Source organism: Serinus canaria, chromosome 1 (assembly GCF_022539315.1).
Source record: "Serinus canaria isolate serCan28SL12 chromosome 1, serCan2020, whole genome shotgun sequence".
Taxonomy (NCBI): domain Eukaryota; kingdom Metazoa; phylum Chordata; class Aves; order Passeriformes; family Fringillidae; genus Serinus; species Serinus canaria.
The window spans coordinates 108,097,813-108,114,066 of record NC_066313.1 but is presented as its reverse complement, the minus strand read 5'-3'; the positions used below and the strand labels follow the sequence as shown (position 1 = coordinate 108,114,066).

The 16,254-nt window shown below is 44.0% G+C and overlaps 1 protein-coding gene across 4 annotated transcripts in view; it reads left to right on the top strand.

Moving 5' to 3' along the window:
• Positions 1-932: 932 nt before the first annotated feature.
• EFHC2 (EF-hand domain containing 2) overlaps positions 933-16,254 on the top strand; it is a 58,638-nt gene continuing 43,316 nt past the window's right edge. Inside the window, exons 1-4 of one of the 4 annotated variants that reach the window (XM_050978885.1) lie at positions 2,373-5,302; positions 10,030-10,215; positions 13,589-13,613; positions 14,540-14,690. Coding sequence is in view for 3 of the 4 variants with exons in the window: in XM_050978871.1 (XP_050834828.1) it covers positions 1,042-1,089; positions 10,030-10,215; positions 14,540-14,690 (385 nt within the window). In the remaining variant the exon portion in view is untranslated. Of the gene's footprint in view, positions 1,090-2,372; positions 5,303-10,029; positions 10,216-13,588; positions 13,614-14,539; positions 14,691-16,254 lie in introns of those variants that run through there. The other 3 variants (XM_030233971.2, XM_050978878.1, XM_050978871.1) reach the window with 3 other exon arrangements.

Genomic DNA, 16,254 nt, shown 5'->3' with positions numbered 1-16,254 from the left:
TCCCCTGACAGGGCCCCAGAGTAAAATGTGCTGTGTAAAAGTCACAAAATGAAAAACATTAAAAATTATTGGTGCAGAAAATGGCAAATGTGGTGGGATTTGTCCCATCTGTGACCCGAGTGCCAGAGGTATTTGGGGGGCTCCATGTCCAGTGAAGTCACTGCTCCTCACCAGGTGAGGTAAATTTTCACAGAATCCTTTAGGCTGGAAAAGACCCCTGAGATTGTGACTGAACACCACTGTGTCACCCAGCCCGTGGCCCTGAGTGCCACATCCAGCCTTTCCTTACACATCTCCAGGAATGGTGACTCCACCACCTCCCTGGGCAGCCCATTCCAATGTCTTATCACCCTTTCCATGAAAAAATTCCTTCGGATGTCCAACCTAAACCTCCCCTGACACTGCCTTAGACCATGTCCTCTCCTCCTGTCACTCGTTCCCTGGGAGAGGAGCCTGACCCCCACCTGGCCACAGCCTCCTGTCATGAGTTGTAGGGGGCCATAAGGTCACCCTTGAGCCTCCTTTTCTCTAAATTTCTCGTGATGAAAATGGCCATTAATCCTGAAAAATTGAAGAAATTGATTTAGTGTGTGCTACTCTTGGATTTAATATGTATTATGCATTCAGTAAATGATGATGTGTAATAAATATTTTATAAATATATGTTATACACATATATTATGATACATTTATATATTATATGTTTTATATTATAATAAAATGATATAAACGATATATACATATAATATTTAGATATATTTCTATAACTAAACATATGAATTAATATTATTAGTATTATACATATTAATTAATTATATAGCATTAATTATTATATACACATATTAATTAATTATATATAAAAATAAATAAGAATGGATTTATTTCTACTTTGCTACTGCTGACTCTAGTCCACCATGAGGTACCCCCCGAACTTGGTGCAGAGGAAAGCCGGGATCTGGCTGCATCCCTCCGGGCCATATCCCGGGATGAGCCATTCTGGATGAGCAGTTCGGGAGGAGGGTTCAGGATGAGCGGTTTGGGATGGAGCGGTTTGGGATGAAGGTTCAGGACGGAGCGGTTCGGGATGAGGTTTCGGGATGGAGCCATTAGGGATGGAGCGGTTCGGGATGGAGCCGTTTGGGATGAGGGTTCGGGATGGAGCGGTTCGGGAGAAGGGTTTGGGATGAGGGTTCAGGATGGAGCGGTTCGGGACGAGGGTTCGGGATGGAGACGTTCGGGATGGAGCCGTTCGGGATGGAGCTGTTCGGGATGAGAGCTGTTCGGGATGGAGCAGTTTGGGAGAAGGGTTCGGGACGAGGGTTCGGGATGGAGAGGTTTGGGATGGAGCTGTTCGGGATGAGGGTTCGGGATGGAGCCTTTCTGGATGAGGGTTCGGGATGAAGGTTCGGATGAGGTTCGGGATGGAGTCGGATAGGTTCGGGGAGTTGGGATCGGGTTCGGGATGAGCGGTTCGGGATGAGGTTCGGGTGGAGCGTCGGAGAGGTTCGGGATAGGGTCGGTTGGAGCGTTCGGGATGGGTTCGGGATGAGGGTTCGGGTTGGACCGTCGGATGAGCGGTTCGGGATGGAGCGTTTGGGAGAAGGGTTCGGGACGAGGGTTCGGGATGGAGCAGTTCGGGATGGAGCTGTTCGGGATGAGAGCTGTTCGGGATGGAGCCTTTCTGGATGAGGGTTCGGGATGAAGGTTCGGGATGGAGCCGTTAGTGTTGGAGCCGTTCGGGATGAGGGCTCGGGTTGGAGCGGTTCGGGTTGGAGCCGTTCGGGATGAGGGTTCGGGATGAGCAGTTGGGGATGAGTTCGGATGAGCGTTCGGGATGAGGGTTCGGGATGAGGTTCGGGAGCAGTTCGGGATGAGGGTTCGTGGTCGTGGATGAGGGTTCGGATGAGCGTTCGGATGAGGGTTCGGGATGAGCAGTTCGGGATGAGGGTTCGGGTTGGAGCCGTTCGGAATGAGGGTTCGGGATGAGAGTTCGGGATGAGCGTTCGGGTTGGAGCCGTTCGGGTTGAGGGTTCGGGATGGAGCCGTTCGGGATGAGGGTTCGGGTTGGAGCCGTTCGGAATGAGCCCCGCGGTCGCCGCGCGCCCGTCCCCGCCCCGTGACGTCCCAGCCGCATGACGTCAGCGTCGCGCGGTCTCCGCGCAGCGGCGGGGGCGGCAGCGGTTGAGGGGCGGCCATGGCGCTGCCGCCGCTGCCCGGCTTCTCCCGCCGCCGCAACGTGAGTGACCGCCCTGGCCGCCTCCTGCCCTCCCTCCTGCCCTGCCCCGGGGCCGCGGGGGCCTGGCCGGAGGCGGTCCCGGGCGTGGCGGGGGCGGCCCGCAGGTGGAGGGGAGGCGCCCCTTGGTGCGCTGAGCTCCTCCGGCCTCAGCGGCTGGGTCAGGGTGCTGTGCGGCAGGACGGGCGGAGCTGAGGCCAAAGCTGCGCCAGGGAGATTTAGGCTGGACACCAGGAGGAGCTTCTACACAGACAGGCTGATTAGACATCGGGTGGGCTGCCCAGGGAGGTGGTGCAGTCACCGTCCCTGGATGTGTTCAAGGAAAGGCTGGATGTGGTACTCAGGGCCATGGGCTGGGTGACACCGTGCTGATCCTGGACGTGGCACTCAGGGCCATGGGCTGGGTGACGCCGTGCTGATCCTGGACGTGGCACTCAGGGCCATGGGCTGGGTGACACGGTGGTGAGCCTGGATGTGTCACTTAGGGCCATGGGCTGGGTGACACGGTGGTAAGCCTGGATGTGGTACTCAGCGCCATGTTCTGGGTGGCACAGTGGTGAGCCTGGATGTGTCACTCGGGCATGGGCTGGGTGACATGGTGGTGATCAGTCACAGGTTGGACTCGATGATCTCAGAGATCTTTTCCAACCTCACTGATTCTGTGATCTGGCAATTGCTTTGGGGCAGTTTGAGCTCTTGGCACAGCTCTAACAGAAAAAAACAGGGAGAGAGAGATACTCTCTACATAAGTAACCAAAAAGCTTTGCCAGAGAGGGCAGTGACAGAAATGCTGATGTGCTGTTTCAGGGTTGCCAATACTATTAATGCAGGCTAAATAGACAAGATGGTAATTTTATCACAGCAAACAAAAGAGGAGGCTGCCATCACTACTTCAAAATTTTTCATCACGAATAGCTAGGAATTCACTGAACACACTGAAGAAATGCCAGGGGTAGGGCAGAATTCGTGCACAGCCCTCCAGCTGGTGCCTTCAGGAAGCAAATGAAACAGTGTATTTTGACGTTGTTAATAGTGTTAAAATACCTGGAAGGGAATCGATCGTTTTCACACTGTAGACATGTTGTGGCCAAGGTTGCCCACAGAACATGCCAATGCCCCATTGCTGGAAGTGTTCAAGGCCAGGTCAGGTGCAGCTCTGAGCAATCTGGTCTAGAGGAATGTGTCCCTACCTATCAAAAGGGGGTTGGAGCTGAATGATCTCTGAGGTCTCTTGCAAGACAGGCCTTTCTAGGATTCTAGGATAGGCACAAGGTAGGCAAACACAAAGCTGCCCAGGTACAGGGAGCATGAAGTTGTGTAGAAATATGTGGGCTCCCGGCCTCACTCTGTGTGTCAGCTCTGCACAGGTGTGTGCAAACACAGGACCTCTTGCAAGCCCAGCCTAGACACTGTGAGGATCTTTCAGGCATCTTCTTCCCTGGAAACAGCTGGATGCTGTTGTTTAGGAAGGAGTATAAAAGAAAGGACTGGTGGTGAATACTCAGTCTCTTGCTGAATTGAGATTTGTTTTGTTAAGGATTGGTTGTGTGTGTAACTCTTGAGGTGGCTGCTGAGTGGGCGTGTCAGCAGTGCTGGAATAGGTGTGTGCCATTGGTACCTGCTGGCTGGAAGCAGAATAACTCAGCTCAGGGACCTCTGTGGCTTTATTGTTCTCCAAACTTCAGTCTAACTTAATTGATTTAATTTAACTTCACATGCTTGGGAAGAGTTACTAACAGTGTTGAACCCCCCATGCTGAAGTGCATGCAGTGAGTATAAGAACTAAAGGTGTGAAAGCTGTCACAAAGTCCCACATAAAACCATGGTTATAAACTCCTGTTAGGGCTCCAGATTGCTCCTTTTGTCAGTCCTTGAGACAGTGGAGTTAATGACAACTCACCTCCACAAATGAGAAGCTGAAAATAACATATTTAAAGGAGAAAAAACGTGTCACTGCTACAGATAAATTGAAAAGGAAGAAAATGTTTCCACCTGTCAGGACTGTGAGTATCACCATCAATGCCTCATTGCACAGAAACAACAGTGGCAAAGCATTCCCTGAAGAAGGATGCACAGGGGACAAGGGATGGTTGTTCCTATCAGCCCTTGGTTTATAACTATGGGTATTAATTCCACTCATTACTGTTCAAGATTCTAGTGAAATTCTCTTGTCTCTGCTCCTAATGCTTCCACCTGCCTCATCTGTAGACCCACAAAAGGCATGGAAGGGGAGTACATATGTGTTCTGTCTACCTTGGATGTGTTTAATAAGGTGGCCGGGCTGCTTCCAGAAAATCAGAGCTTTAAGGTAGTGTTCAAAATCAAAATTACAGTAGTTTGTGTACACATAAGTCCATTCATCAAAAAACCCCTCCACCTCTTTTAAAACAAGTCCAAAGATCAGCTGCTCATCAGCAGTGCCTGTGTTTTTTGTTTGTGGGTGATGAGGAAATCTAACAATACAGATATTTTGAGCATGTGGTGGAAACACAGCATATGAAAGGTTTGCTTTATTTCTGCAAGAAAAAGTTTGTGCATTTGGAGCCTGGACTGGCTCTGGTCAGGGATGGCACTGGTTACAACACAAGTACTCCCTTTTTTAGTGTTCCTTTTTTGCCTCCTCTTCTCAAAAGCAGCTGCTCCTTCTGATAGTGGATTGATGTCTGTGTCAGCAGCTAAGGAGGAGGGTGACAAGCATGTATTCAAATGGGTCAGATTTGCCAAGTGCTGGCTGACCAGTGTATTCTCTTGCCTGATGGTTGAAATCCCTCTCAGAGCGAAAATTCTGTGCAACAATTCTCCATGGCATTTCTTAGAGAATCAGACAATAAGTTTATAGATCTCAGGGGGAAACTACATCCTTGAAAAACTGTAAAAAAATCTGTTGCAAACTCCAGTGGCACAGCAGAAATTCCTCATCTTCCTTGTTTATTGCAGCAGCTTGGAATTGCCCTCAACTGTGCTACTGTGGCTGTTTTGTGTTTCCTGCCTGAAATATTTTCTGCTGCTTTGTAACCCACAAAACAGGACATTAGTTTTTCTTGACCAAGAACATTTCCCAACCTCTTTGTAAGTAATTGTGTCTGCTGTCCTTTCTTCTTTCCCTGGCCATCTTTCCCTGAACCCCTTCCACTACCTCCTGCCCCTCAGCCCTGCTCCCCCAGATCTGTCTGTTCACAACCCCCAAACCTGAATCTTCCTGCAGCTGCCCCTTGTGGCTGCATTTTGGGCCCTTTCCTTTATCCATCTGTTGTCTTTTCCCAGGCAGTAAGAGCAGGCCAGAATCACAGAATGGTTTGGGCTGGAAGGGACCTTTAAAGGTCATCCAGGCTATGAGCAGAACACCTTCTGCTATATCAGGTTACTCAGGGCAGCCTGACCTTGGATGTTTCTGGGAATGGGGCATCCACCACCTCTCTGGCCAACCTGTCCCAGTGTTTCACCACCCTCATTGTAAAAATTTCCTCCTTATACCTAGCCTCCATCAGCTCTCTTTTCACTTAAAACTACAACCCCTTGTCCTGTTGCAACAGACTCTGCTAAAAAGTCTGTCCCTTTTATTCTTATCCTCCCCCTTAAAGGCAGGCTACCATAAGGTCTCCCTGGATGCTTCTCTTCTCTGGGCTGAATAACCCCAACTCTCTCAGCCTGTCCTTATAGGAGAGGTGCTAATTTTTCTGGAGCTCCTCAGGACCTGCTGAAATAGATCCATGCCTTTCCAGTACTGATCCACTATTGGTGTTGATGCAGGTGGTTTTGTGATGTTTTTAGAGTGGCACCAGAATTGCTGGGAATAATATCTTAGGGTGTTCCTCCTTTGCCAGTACCACTTAACCCTTGACATCCTGAGACCTTTGCACCAAGCAGGGGGTGATAAAAGAGTTGGAAATCAGTCACATGAATTTGACTGGCACGGTGTCTAGCATTTGCATTTATTTCTATCACTTAGCTGAAGCAGCCAGGAGACTTTATCAGCAGCCTAGAATCATTTAGAAGTGCCACAGTTCCTCCTGATGCAGGGTTTGAGCAGGACATCCAGGGTGCAACTGCTGTTCTCAAGGTGGGAATTACAGATGGATACTGGGTACAGAACTGTGCTGCCACTCCTGCCATGGCTCCCTGTGGGACTGAGTTAAAAACGTGGCTTCTTAGAGCTCACTGAGGGCTCTCCCATCACTGCAGCTGCTGTGCTGGACTATTTCCAGCTGAGTTTGGTTCATCTGGAATGTGTAGCTCCCTGGGGAATTTGCTGTGACTCCATTCCAGAGCAAGACGGAGCAAGCACGAGGCAGCGTTCCCCAAGGACTGCAGGGGCTGAGCTTGCAGAGCCAAGAGCTGCAGTCAGAGAACCCTGACCTTTATATTAGTCACTATTGAGTGGATCCTCACCATTTTTTAAGTTCACCACACAGAAAATGTCCAGCTTTGTTCAGCAGATCCACGGCCTGTTCAGTTGAGCTGCATTAGCACAGCAGACACATTCAAGCTCTTTCCCTGTTCTCTGAAAGCTTTCTGTTAGAAGTCATTCAATGTGGAGGTAGCATGGTGTTCTGTCACTATTTTAGGCCAGATGTGGTCTGAGTTCATTACCTGAAGTTTCCCAAATGTGATTTTTCTCTTTTGTGATCCTCAATTACAGCTAATCTTTTTCTTAAACTTTCTATTTTTGTTGTTGTTGTTCTAGTTTTTTTGTTTTTTGTTTTTTTTAAGAAATAACTGTACAGATTTTGAGAAGAGATGGTTTTGTCTATAGATCTAGGTGCTTTTTGGAAGAAGGGGATAAGTCATTATGTGATTAGGAATCTAAAATAGTCTTTTTGTCAAACGCTAGAAAGTTACAGGAATGACACAAAAGATTCTTAACAGAATTAAAGCTGTTTCATCATGTATTTTTCATATAAAATATTAAGGATGTTGTGATTTTAGCCCTAAATTCTGAAAATTCCAGCAGGATCATTCCTGGATTACTTTGATGAACACTTTGCCATACTTTTGCTGCTAAACCCCAAAGACATATGAACAGCAAATGCTTCTAGAAGAAGTTTTGAGGACATGAAAAGCTTTCCTTTGCTCAGGAAAACTGCCACCCTCACTGTGCTTTGCTAACTGTGCCTTTCTCCCTAACACATGCTTTGGTAATAGAGGGAAAATAACTAAATACTTGCTGTGCCAGAAAGTGGATCTGTTCTGTAGCACCTTCAGTATAAATCAGATGCTTCTGCCTAGAAAAACCTCTTTTAAAATTCGGCTTGACTGTAGTTATTGTGCATTTGAACTGATAAATGCATAAAGCTCCCTTCCTTCCTGACTTCTCCCCAGCTCTTTCTCAGCTTGCAGAGGAACAAAATTATTTTAAAAAGAAGCAAAAGAACAAAGGGAAGTTCAGTAGCACCCAAAGGAGAGAGAATAAACCATCCCAAGTGCAGATGTGCTGCAAAGCAGGTGCCAGCCCTTGTCAGTGCCTGGCTTCTCCAGATTCCAGGAGAGTGCCTGTCCTCACTTGTTATGGGAGAGGTGGGATGACCACATGAAGTTCTGCTTCTGATGCCTAAATGTCAGTGCTCACACTGAACCATGGCATTTTATATCACAGCACACAAATCTTTGTTGATATAAAATGTTTTATTTTGGGCATCATTCCTGCAAATGTGACTGGTTAAATTCCTGGCTTGAGCAATGCTCTGTGGTAGGGGGACTCAGGAACTCCTAGTCTGCATACAAGCATTTCCTTTTATTGATTTTCTCTTTTATTCAGTAACTCTTGTTCTTGAGTTATATCTTGAGGAGTAATTTTCTGTTTCATTTTTAATGTTTTTTAAATTATGATACTTTCTGCATGCTCTTTTATCCATCTTTTTTCAAAAGACTGCTTACCTTTAAAGTATCTTTTTTGGGGATGTGCTCTCATAGCTCTGATTGTTTCTGACCCCAGTATGTGAACTTTATTCCTTTGCAATAACTGTTTCAAAGGGTACCGGCTAGCTCAGCTTTTTTTAACCTAAGCAGGGGTATAGCCATTGATTATCATGGTATTAAAAATAATGATTTGTAAAAATAGTAAGTATTCTTTTTCATACTGCTGTCCTTGGCAAAGTGGTGTGCAAAAGGATTTTAAGCAAGGTTCAGCTAAGGCAGTGATTGGGCTGTTCGTGTCAGCAGCTCTCTGGTTTGTGCCACTGGATTTGGAGCACCCCGGGGCAGGTGACCAGTTCAGACTATGACCCCAATGTGCAGGAGTTCCTGCAGACTGGTGTTGATAATTCTGTGCCATGAGGCTGGTTCCCTGCCTTTCGATTCCTGGCTCTTTCATACTGGCAAAATGAAATAACTGCTTGAGTACTTTCAGGTTTTGCAGCTTCACTGCTTGCACTTGTTCCCAGAACTGCTCTTCTGGGTGTGTGTTATGTTATCTTGGAGCACTTGAATGTTACCATCATGAAAAAGGATTATTTGTTCAATTTTTTGATTTATGACACTAACTTAGAACTGTCTACACCTTTTGGGGGAGTAGTGGTTTACATATATGCATGTGATAATCAGTAATCCCCACTCTTCCAAATGGAGTGGGGAGGCAAATTTGTCCCCCTGCTACTTTACTGACATGCTGCTCTGGTGCTGCTGTGAAAAATTTTGGTGTCCAGCCTTTTCCTCTACCTTTACTTTTCTCAGCCATAACATTAGTTCCCACTTCAGCCTCATCTTCCCCCAGCTCCAGGCCGAGGGAGGGCACAGCTCTGATGGCCTCTCTCTTAATGGGCATGCCAGGGTGCAGTGGCCCCTCTCTGCTTTCCCAGATAAAGTTTTTTGAGGATTTGAGCGGGCAAGAAAGGGAAGAATGGCAGAGTGAGAGGAGCTAACAAGTCAGGGTGTTGCTCATGGAAGGAAGTGGAGTTTTCTATTGGCATTTCCTATTTCCCTGTCCTCTTCTATGAGACTGATATGTGGGGTCATTAGGGGCTTGCTGCCCAAGCCCAGCTCACACCAGCTGCCTCTGGCCAGCAAAGCAGGCAGCTTATTAGGAGGGACATTCCCAGGGACAGGAGTGATATTTTTTTAGCCCAGAAGCTTTTCTGTGTCACTTGAAGGCTGGTTCCAGCCCCAGCCAAGAAATTCAAGTGGGCAAGGTGGTTTTCTTTTCTGTTGGTTGTTCCTATATTTTTAAGCACTCCATCTTTAATAGCCTGAAAAATTAGTAATAATACAGAGGAATGACTGCAGAGACCTTCTTTTGAAATACTCCCAGGTGAAATTAATGTCTGCCTCTTGATTCAGGTCCAGTCTCCCAAATTCAAGTGTATTCACTAGTACAGAGGAATTTATTTTGCACTCAGGGATGCAAGTGTAAATAGGATCTTTGACATTAATAAGAAGAGCAGGCTGTTCTCTGAGTGCTGCTGAATGGTTTCTATTTCTCCTCTGGAGAGCTGTAGGAAAGGCCTTTCCCCTTTACCTTTTACAGCTGTTCTTGAGGGTGATTTGATTATTTCTCTCAATCCCACCTCAATCCTTATTGGAGGGAAGGAGTGTGGGGTTAAACATCTGCTACTGTCCAGTCTCAGCCTAGGAAAATTTGGAATATTATTCCAATTTTGTCTATAAGACTGGCAAATTGGCTTCTGGAAAGTGTCACTTCATTTGCAGCATTCCAGTTGTTACAGGTTTTTAGAGTCTGTATTAAAAGTAAACATAACAAAACTTTTGCATGATTAATTCTCCTTGCTGGATGGTCAGCTATCATGGACTTAAAATCAAAAACAGAGAATTTTTTTTCTCTTTTTCTTCTGCATTTTTGACAGACTGGGGGAGAAAATTTCCACAGATCACAGATCTGCGGGTATAGCAATAATGTTCGGAAGCTGTTTGAAGATAAACCTGGAATAGGAGGTGAACTGTTACCTGGTCAGACCCTGAAAATTACCAGCAGTGTGTTTCCTGAGGGAGTAGGAAGTGGTCCTCCTTCTTGGATAGCATTTGACAAGCAGGTATGTAGTATGTAGAAAACTTTTTTTTTTTGATGAATAGCTACAATAGGACAGAGTATAATGATGAAATTCCATTAGATTTCAGAAGATTATTTTTGTGCATGCCAAAAAAGCTCCTAGATAGACAAAAAGAGTGGTAGTGGGTATTTTTTTCATTATATTAATGTATTGGACAATTAATATAAACATAACAACAATATATATAAATGTTTCTGTATTGCAATGCATCTACAGGATTTAACAAAAATAAGGGGGTGGGAAGCATATTTCTTTTTAGTGAAAATGATGACAGTAAGGGAATTATTTGGCAAGCTGGTAAGAATGAATGTAACGTAATCCCCAGTTGAGGAGAAAGTGTGTCTGGGCACTTGGGAATCATTAAACTCAGTGAAGTGCTACATGCTTGGGATTCACTCATCCCATCATGGTTGCATGCTCTAAGTCCTGTTGACTTCTGGACTTCTGTATAATTTGTTATTGTATAATTGTGTATGTCTGATACAGCCACAGACATTTAAAATGAGGGTTTGTTTTTTTATGTGTGTTTGTTTTTGTTTGGTTGGTTTTGGGTTTTGGTGGTTTTTTTTTGTTTGGTTTGGGATTTTTTGCATAATTTAGTGTCACCTTTTAAGTTAGAGAGTTATCAAATAACTGTAACCCGTGATGACAGGAATTTTGTAGCACATTGTTGTTGCTTGCTATGTTTAAATTCACATTAAATTCTACTTAGAGATGTTTTATTTCTAAAGCAAAAAGCCTACAATCGGGAAAGGAAAATGATCCAGAAAAAGGAATCATTCAGCAGAATTGTTGCATGACTAAATGATTATGGTATTTAAATATTGGGAAGAAAGGCAAATCTCATAATTTTTGCTTTAAAAGAGAGACCATGCAGGTAACTGGAGTACGATTACGCATTAATTTTTGGTAGAGCAGAACTACAAGAAGAAAATGTTAGGTTTGAACAGCTCACATGCCTTTGGTTGGCTTTGCCTCTGAGATCCCTGGTGTTGCTCACAGAGCAACATGCTTGGGTATGACCTGGTCCAGTGTGCCCAGGTGTTAAGGCTTCAGCCAGACCTGGACTTGCTTCTCCTACTCCCTTCTTGGAACAAGGAGGGTGTATTGCCTCCTCAGGCCTTGAATCCAAGCCTATAGAATCAAGGGGTTCAGTAGGAGGCAGAGGGACCTTCCAGTGAGCATCAGTTCCTGGCCTTGGCTGGTGAGAGGAGCTTGCTGGCCTTTGGCCATTCCTGATCTAATCCATCTTTGCATCCACAGGGCAGTCCAGGACAGGAGTCTGCAGGTTCAGAATTGGCCTCTGGAGGGCTCATGTGTTTGTATTAATGGCAGTTTGTTACAGGGCACTCACTATCCAAGTAATTTAGCTTCCCCAGTTAAGAGCCTGGAATGCAGCTCTGTCCTCCAGAGCTGCAGTTTGGGACTCAGCAGAATGCACTTAATGAAAAAAGGTCTGAGTAGGTGTTTTTCTTTTGAAATGTAAGCTGCTTTCTTACCACTTTGGCTGCTAACTTACAATAGTACCATAGCAACTGGAAGAAAGACCGGCATAAAACTTCATTATTAAGTAAGCTGAGAAGTAGTCTTTGTAGTTTCACGTGCCTAATAGAAAGCAGGTGTAAATTTAATTTCTTGTATGATTAAGTACACACACAAGGCCTCCTGGGCTTGGAATGATATTTATAATTTGACTATCACAGGTGCCAGAGAACCTTTGTGGCACTTTGCAAAGTGCTGCAGAGTTTATTCAATATTTGTTATTTTTGGTTTTCATAGGTTACATTTAATTTTTTAAGGAGTGGGATGGGAACTTTGTAGTTCTGTACTGCAGATGAGACTCCAGTTAGGAAATGTTACATTTTGAGTATTTTTAAGACTAACTTTGGTCCAAAATGAAAAGTAAGTAATCTTCATTTCTGTTCCTTTCCCTCCTCACACTTCCCAAGTAATCTGCTTTGATCTGTAAAATTTCAGTTGGTTGCTGCATATATTTCAGTCACACACTAGCATGTTGATAAGGGTGTAAAGAGAATAAAGTGTGAGTGCAAAAGAACCTGTACAACCTCCTCAAATGGGATAAACCAGGGCATAGGTGTGTGCTCAGAGAAAGAAAAAAATCCAGTGTATTAAAGATGTGATTGGGCTTGGAGTTCTGTGCAAACAGTCTGCTTTGCCTGGCTGGTGTCTCATGAGACAACTGTTCTCAGAAGAGATCATTGACAAAATTAAGAACAATTAGTGATGAAGCAGAGCTCTTGAAGAGCATTCTAGTGGGACTGGCAGAATAGGGACAAGAGAGTGCAGAAGTTTCCATGTTTTGAGTGATTTCATGGGTTATCAGCAGCTGGGTGAGGAATGAAATTCTGATCCTTGTCAGCTGAAGCACAGGATGTTCAGACTGGGATAATGTGGTTCTACCAGATCACCTTTTATGTCCACTGGAGTGTTCAAGAATGACCAGGAGCCCTGGTCATTCAAGAGCAGTAGCTGGAGGCCAGGAAGGATCATTTGGTCACCAAAAATGGCACTCTGCACCAGTGTTGAGACAAACTGAAAGAGGAAGAGATGTTGCAGATTGATGTTTGTGTTGCCTCTGTTGTATGTCAGACGTGTTGTCCAGTGTTTTTGTGTTTGATACATGAAAAAGTGAAATCCACAGTTTTAAAATGTGGACAAGTATTAATTTTTAAATATGTTTTTAAATCTGTACGTTGTTCAGAAACTTGCATGTTGTACTAGTTAAACTGTAACTGAGTTTTCTAGATTCCTTTGTGTGAAGATCTAATGCCATCAGGTTTAACAGGTAATGGTTATGTAATTTGATTATAATTTAAATTTTATTTCTCCAGTGGTGGATGTCTCAGTGCAGGAGAGTTGATGCCAAAAATGTGTCTGTCATACTGTTCAATGGTCGCTGAAAATCAGTGGGATCTGAGCCTTTGAAATAATTTCTGGAAAGACAGTTATTCTCATCTTGCACTTAGCCTGCCTGAGAGAAGGGAATGTGACTGAGAAGTCTGAGCAGGAGACAGGGTTGCTGTTGTTGTGTGCCCCTGGGCAGGCTGCTACTTCTTTCTTCCCAGATGTAGAAAAGGAGGTTGTTTTTGTCCATGAGGTGTTATAAAATCTCTGGATGACAGAGTACTCATGAGTACTCCATGAATACTCATGGAGGCACTTTGAGATTCCCAAAGGCATGTGCAAAAGGAGTGCAGACTATTAACCAGGGTGTTCTGTCATGCAGGGAGCTCAGCCAGCTTATTAGATTTCAAACATTTCCAACTCATGGTGTGCTAGATGCTTGTTGAAACATAGGGAATGGCTAAACTGTCTTTTTTTTTCAATGCTTCAGGTTGTCTGATGAATGAAGAGTAAAGGTAATTGCATTTATTAAATATAACCAGTATGGAAAATTAAGTACAAATTAACAATCATTTGACCCAAATGTATTGGGGGGACAGGATGGAAACCTGCTTTAATTAATGCCTTCCTGCACATACTTACTATTGCAAGAATCCTGTTAGATAATGCCCTAGGAAGTAGATACATCTCTCATGTTCCCTTAACATTGGTGTTGGTGATTAAAAACTCATAACAAGAAGTGCAAAATTTGTGTAATGGTGTCTGAGTTTGAGCTGGGATCTCCAGGTATGAGGGCCAGTGAGCACATCCCTGTGAAAGTGGGGTTTTATTTGCATTATTGCTGTTACAAGAGACCATGAAGAGAAGTTGCTACACTCTGTGTAGTTTCCCCACTCACTGAACTGCAGAACCAAGGAAGTTTTGAAATGCCAACATTGCACAGCTGTAAATACCTCCTGAAAAATGTTATTTCTCTCTGATAGTCTTCAGTACTATTCATTTGAACACTTGCAGGATCTGCTTAAAAAGAACTCTTTCCACTTACCTTGATGGTAAAGCCATTGCTGTCATCATGCACTGTATTTTCTAGTAATTCATAGAATAGCAGTCTAAAATTTGCTTCAGTACCTAGGCAGCTCATTGTGTTATCAGAAATGCTTTGTTTGGAAGATTTTCCATGCAACCTGCTGATAGTTTTGTATCTGATTTATTTCTTTAGAGTTCCATCTCTGCTTACATGTTGTGATAATAAAAACACCAAGCAAAGAATTTTATATTTATGTGCTTTAATGTGGATTTCTGTTCTTACATTTCTGAGAAATAAATCTACCTCCTGAAATCCATACATTTAGTTACTTATGACCTTTACAAGTTAATTTCACACATTTTGCTAAAGCATTGGAGATTTTGCTGCTTTACATTTATTTATTGTTTTTAATAGGTGTTGTGTTTTGATGCCTATTTTGAAGAAGAAGTGCCTGAAAAACATCAAGAGCTCTATAGAATCAGGCACTGTAAAATATATTTCTACCTTGAAGATGATACAATTCAAGTGACTGAGCCTGTAGTGAAAGACAGTGGCATAAATCAAGGTATCTGTTTTTATTGGCACCTTTTTTCCTCCCCTTTATGACTCTTCTCTGCAGTCTTGGTCCATTCCAAAGGATATATAATATGAGTTCTTATAGCTAAATTGGGGTGTAAATGCACAGGTATAATTGTCTTTTCTTGTTACAGATCATGATGTGAATTCTAGTTTCTCAAGATGTGGGTTCTCTAAGGCTGAATCCCCTCCCCTTCTCAAACATATAATTTTTTCTCTAATATAGTAGTTTGAAATCATATGGCGGTAAGGTCTTTGTCAGTGTTGTGTCAGTCCTGCAAAAACAATTTGTGTTCTAGATCTCCATTCCTCAGCCTGTCTCCTCCCATCTTGGCACTGACAGGGAGTTCTGTGGCAGCAGCTCCATAATTGTTCATAAGCTACTGCAGTGTCTCTGCCATAATTGAAGACAAGAGTCTTCTGTGCCTCTGGATTTTGGTTCTTTTAAGATTAAAGTGTCCTTGGCACAGTAATTCTTCCTTGATGCCTTTTAAGTTGAGGAGCTGCCTTGCCTCAGTGTCACAGCCCTGCTCTGGGACCAGCCTGAGGACTTCAGGAGGAGGGTTTGCAGTGCTGATTTACTGGGGTATTACTGGACTTGGTTTATATTAAGAAAATGTGATCTAGCGGTCAACATCCTGTTGCAGAGGGGGAACACAGCTGCTGCTTCTTGGTGTTTATGGGTTGCTGCCAGAATTAAAAGTTTTCAAGGGATATAATCCAGAGAAGCAGGATGTCTTGGGATGGCTGCACCTCCCAGTCCCCAAAGATGTTTTGTACATTTTATACATTCTTAGCACAGCAATTTTCAAAAATAAGTTAACCATTTAACTACCCTGTTCTTTTCCCAGATCAGCAGATGCTATCAATTTCTCTGTCTACAGAATAAGATAATATTTAAAGGTGTTGTGTGCATCATTACTGTTAGGACTGGGATAAAATTGCCAGTGAATCTCTTAAAATGGTATTTCAGGCACTGCTGTTCCTGTGTTGAGTGGTTCCTGCCAGAAGTTTTGTAGGTTCATCAGCAGGGACTGATTTTGAATGCAATGAAACCTTGTCCTATTCGTACCTGGGCAAGTGCTTTTTCTTGTGAAGAAAATCATATTGGGGCTCTTTCCCTTCCCCCCAGCCTGCACCCATATGTAAGACATGAGAGACATCATCGTGGGAGAGACATCATCATTTCCTTGACTTGTGTGCCCCAAGAGTGGGAGCAGCTACTTCTGGGGTTTGTGGCTTAGAGGAAATGTCCACTGACAAAGGAAGTACAGAGAGTCAGAGGTGATGCCTTTAAAAGAGAAGGTGGAAGCCAGATTCTTTAGAGCAGGATAAAGTAAATTCAAAGCTGATTCCTTTGAAGGAGTTATTTTCATTGTTTTTGTACTATGGGTTGTGCAGGCTGCCTCTTCAGCCCTAATGTTCCTGGCAGTCTAGTCCTGTTCTTTTGGTGACAGGAAGGCTACAATTTCCTCCTCTTTCCTTGGTTGTATCTTGTGTTAATGATTATTGGAGTCACCTTTGATACTGGACCTAAAACTAACTGAATAGTA